The 2,694-nt window shown below is 46.3% G+C and overlaps 1 protein-coding gene across 1 annotated transcript; it reads right to left on the reverse strand.

Moving 5' to 3' along the window:
• On the reverse strand, positions 1-2,111 carry LOC147435379 (fructose-bisphosphate aldolase 5, cytosolic-like). The gene is made up of 3 exons (XM_086488451.1): positions 1,955-2,111; positions 174-1,215; positions 1-82 (listed from the first exon to the last, which is right to left on the reverse strand). The coding sequence occupies exons 1-3, from the start codon at positions 1,980-1,982 to the stop codon at positions 22-24; spliced, it is 1,131 nt and encodes a 376-aa protein (XP_086344577.1). The 5' UTR covers positions 1,983-2,111; the 3' UTR covers positions 1-21.
• Positions 2,112-2,694: the final 583 nt, after the last annotated feature.

Raw genomic sequence — 2,694 nt, forward strand, 5'->3', positions numbered from 1 at the left:
TAGGAATGAACAGTATCTAAATTAAATCATGATAAAGATGCCCGTTACATAAACCTCAGAAGAACAGCCCATTTGCTTCGTTCTGCAGTCATCCCCGCACCTAAACATTATTACAGAACATGAAACATCATTGCAATCAAAACTCAACAGCTCAAGCATAGGAGAGCTAATACTTGTAGTTGGCAACATGAAGTGATTCATCAGTGCCAACGCCCTTAGCAGCATCTCCAGCATATTTGCCAAGGACAGCCTCAGAGTTGGCCTTGCATCGAGCAAGCAAAGCTGCTTGTGCTGCAGGAATGTTTTCCTTCTTTCCAGCCCAAGTCTTCAAAGTGCTGGCTTGCAATGCTCGTCCAAATGAGAAAGAAAGTGTCCATGGCTTCTTGGTCTCCAGCTCATTCATGGCATTCAAATTCAAAGTTGCTTCTTCCTCGCTTTGCCCGCCCGACAAGAACATGATACCAGGAACAGCAGGAGGAACTGTCCTTTGAAGTGCTTGTACTGTGTATTTGGCTATCTCCTGAGGGGTCGTCTTTGGCGCTTTAGAGCCAGGAGTAACCATGTTTGGCTTCAACAAGGTACCCTCCAAGAGTACATGGTGATCACTCAAAGCCTTGTAGACAGCAGCAAGCACAATCTCCGTCACAGCAGCACATTTCTTAATATCATGGAGCCCATCCACAAGAATCTCAGGCTCAACAATGGGGACTAGACCATTCTCTTGGCATATGATGGCATAGCGAGCCAACCCATTTGCATTCTCAAGTATGGCAAGAGGAGACGGCTCAGTTGGACCAATATTGAGCACAGCTCTCCACTTCGCAAATCGGGCTCCAGCATTATAATACTGCTGGCAGCGTTGGGCAAGGCCGTCCAATCCCTGAGTGGTTGTCTCACCGTCAGTGCCTGCAAGGTCCACAATGCCCTTATCTACCTTGATGCCAGGGACTACTCCACCCTCTTTAAGTACCTCCACAAACGGCTTGCCACTCGCTGTTTTCTGATACAGGGTTTCCTCAAAGAGAATGACACCACAAAGGTACTGGAGGGTATCTGGGGCAGTAAAAAGAAGCTCCCGGAGAGCTTGCCTGTTTGACTCTACATTCTCCACATGTATACTGGCCAGACGCTTCCCAATAGTCCCTGTGCTCTCATCGGCTGCCAGAATGCCCTTGCCAGGGGTCGCAATGTACTTGGCAGTGGCAATAAGCTCAGCTGGTGCAGAATAGAGGTAAAATTAGTAAGACAATGGAGCCATCTCTTGAAACCAGATCAAAAGATCTATATGGAAAACAACAAAAGAACATATAAATCACATCTGACATCAAAATCCTAAATTTATAGCAGTACTGTGTTCAACCAAGCTTTGCACAATCGGCTTCCACATTTCATGTAGCATGCATTGGCAGGGTATTTTTCCTGTGTGGAAGGGCTGAGCATGTACAATCAGCAAGGTGCCTCTATCCTAGAGAAGCCTTAAACAAGCTCAAATCAAGATGCCGCAGAACAGAGAAGTATACGGATCAATTATTGACTTATTTGAAAGACCAGGGCCTGTACAATTATGACGCTGCAAAATGGCTGCCGATGGTACCAAAGCAGCTAGCAATTGGGAAACTTTCTGCTTGTAATTTTACTTGTTTAACCAATCCTTTGTCTTCTTCTCCTGGCATGAAGACACCTCTTGCTCCTGTAACTGAAGGGAGCCCTCGTTCGTTGCAGCACAGAATATAACACCACAGGGATAACGCACAAAACGCAGTAACAACGAAGTGTAAAACCCACACCGAAATTGTGAAGGCCCGGGGAGAATTATGCGACTTGCATGCCTCTACCGTGGAGCACGGAGAAGTTATGCGGAGGGCCTGTGTGTGTGTGTGTGTGTGTGTGTGTGTGTGTGTGTGTGTGTGTGTGTGTGTGAGAGAGAGAGAGAGAGAGAGAGAGAGAGGCATACCTGCGTATTTACCCTCGAACGCGGCCATGGCAACTAGCAGGGTAGGGATGCAAGGGTTTGGACTAGATCTGGAAGCACCAGTGGTATTGATGTCTAAATAATGAGATTGGGCAATAAAAGATATTTAGGGCCCTCCCCCTTATCCTCCACGCAAAACAAAGAAAGGCCCGCTCCATCGGCAAGATCGCTGATCTGCACCGTCCGATCCGCCCACAGATCCGTGCGCATCCGACCGCCCATTTCTGTGGGTGTGGTATCTAATCCAGGGTGGTGGAAGGTACTTTTCTTCACTTGTGCTGAGAGTTCTCTCTCTATCACCCAAGTGTGGTAGATTGGTTATGCCATTTCCCTCTTGCACAATAGGTCTTGAGCTCAACTCTCCTCATCGGCTAGATCTTTAAGGTCTCTTAGAATAGTTTCCTACGACGTTAAAACAATCGTCTTCTTCTTCTTCTTCTTCTTCTTCTTCTCTCTCTCACTCTCACTCTCCCACATAACACGTCTTGAGTTCAACTCTCCTCATCGTATAGATCTTTAGGGTCTCTTGGGATAGTTTCATGCGATGTTAAAACAATCTTCTTCTTCTTCTTAAAATGTCTCGAGGTCAAAACTCTCATATAGATATTTGAGATCTCTTGGGATTGTTCCCATGACGTAAAAGCTTCTCTGCTCACTTGTGTGTGTATGCACGCGTGCACTTGAAAATGGAGAGGAAAATGGAATAACCTTTCTATCACCAA

This window comes from Adiantum capillus-veneris, chromosome 18 (assembly GCF_014529385.1).
Source record: "Adiantum capillus-veneris isolate H3 chromosome 18, ASM1452938v2, whole genome shotgun sequence".
Classification (NCBI taxonomy): Eukaryota; Viridiplantae; Streptophyta; class Polypodiopsida; order Polypodiales; family Pteridaceae; genus Adiantum; species Adiantum capillus-veneris.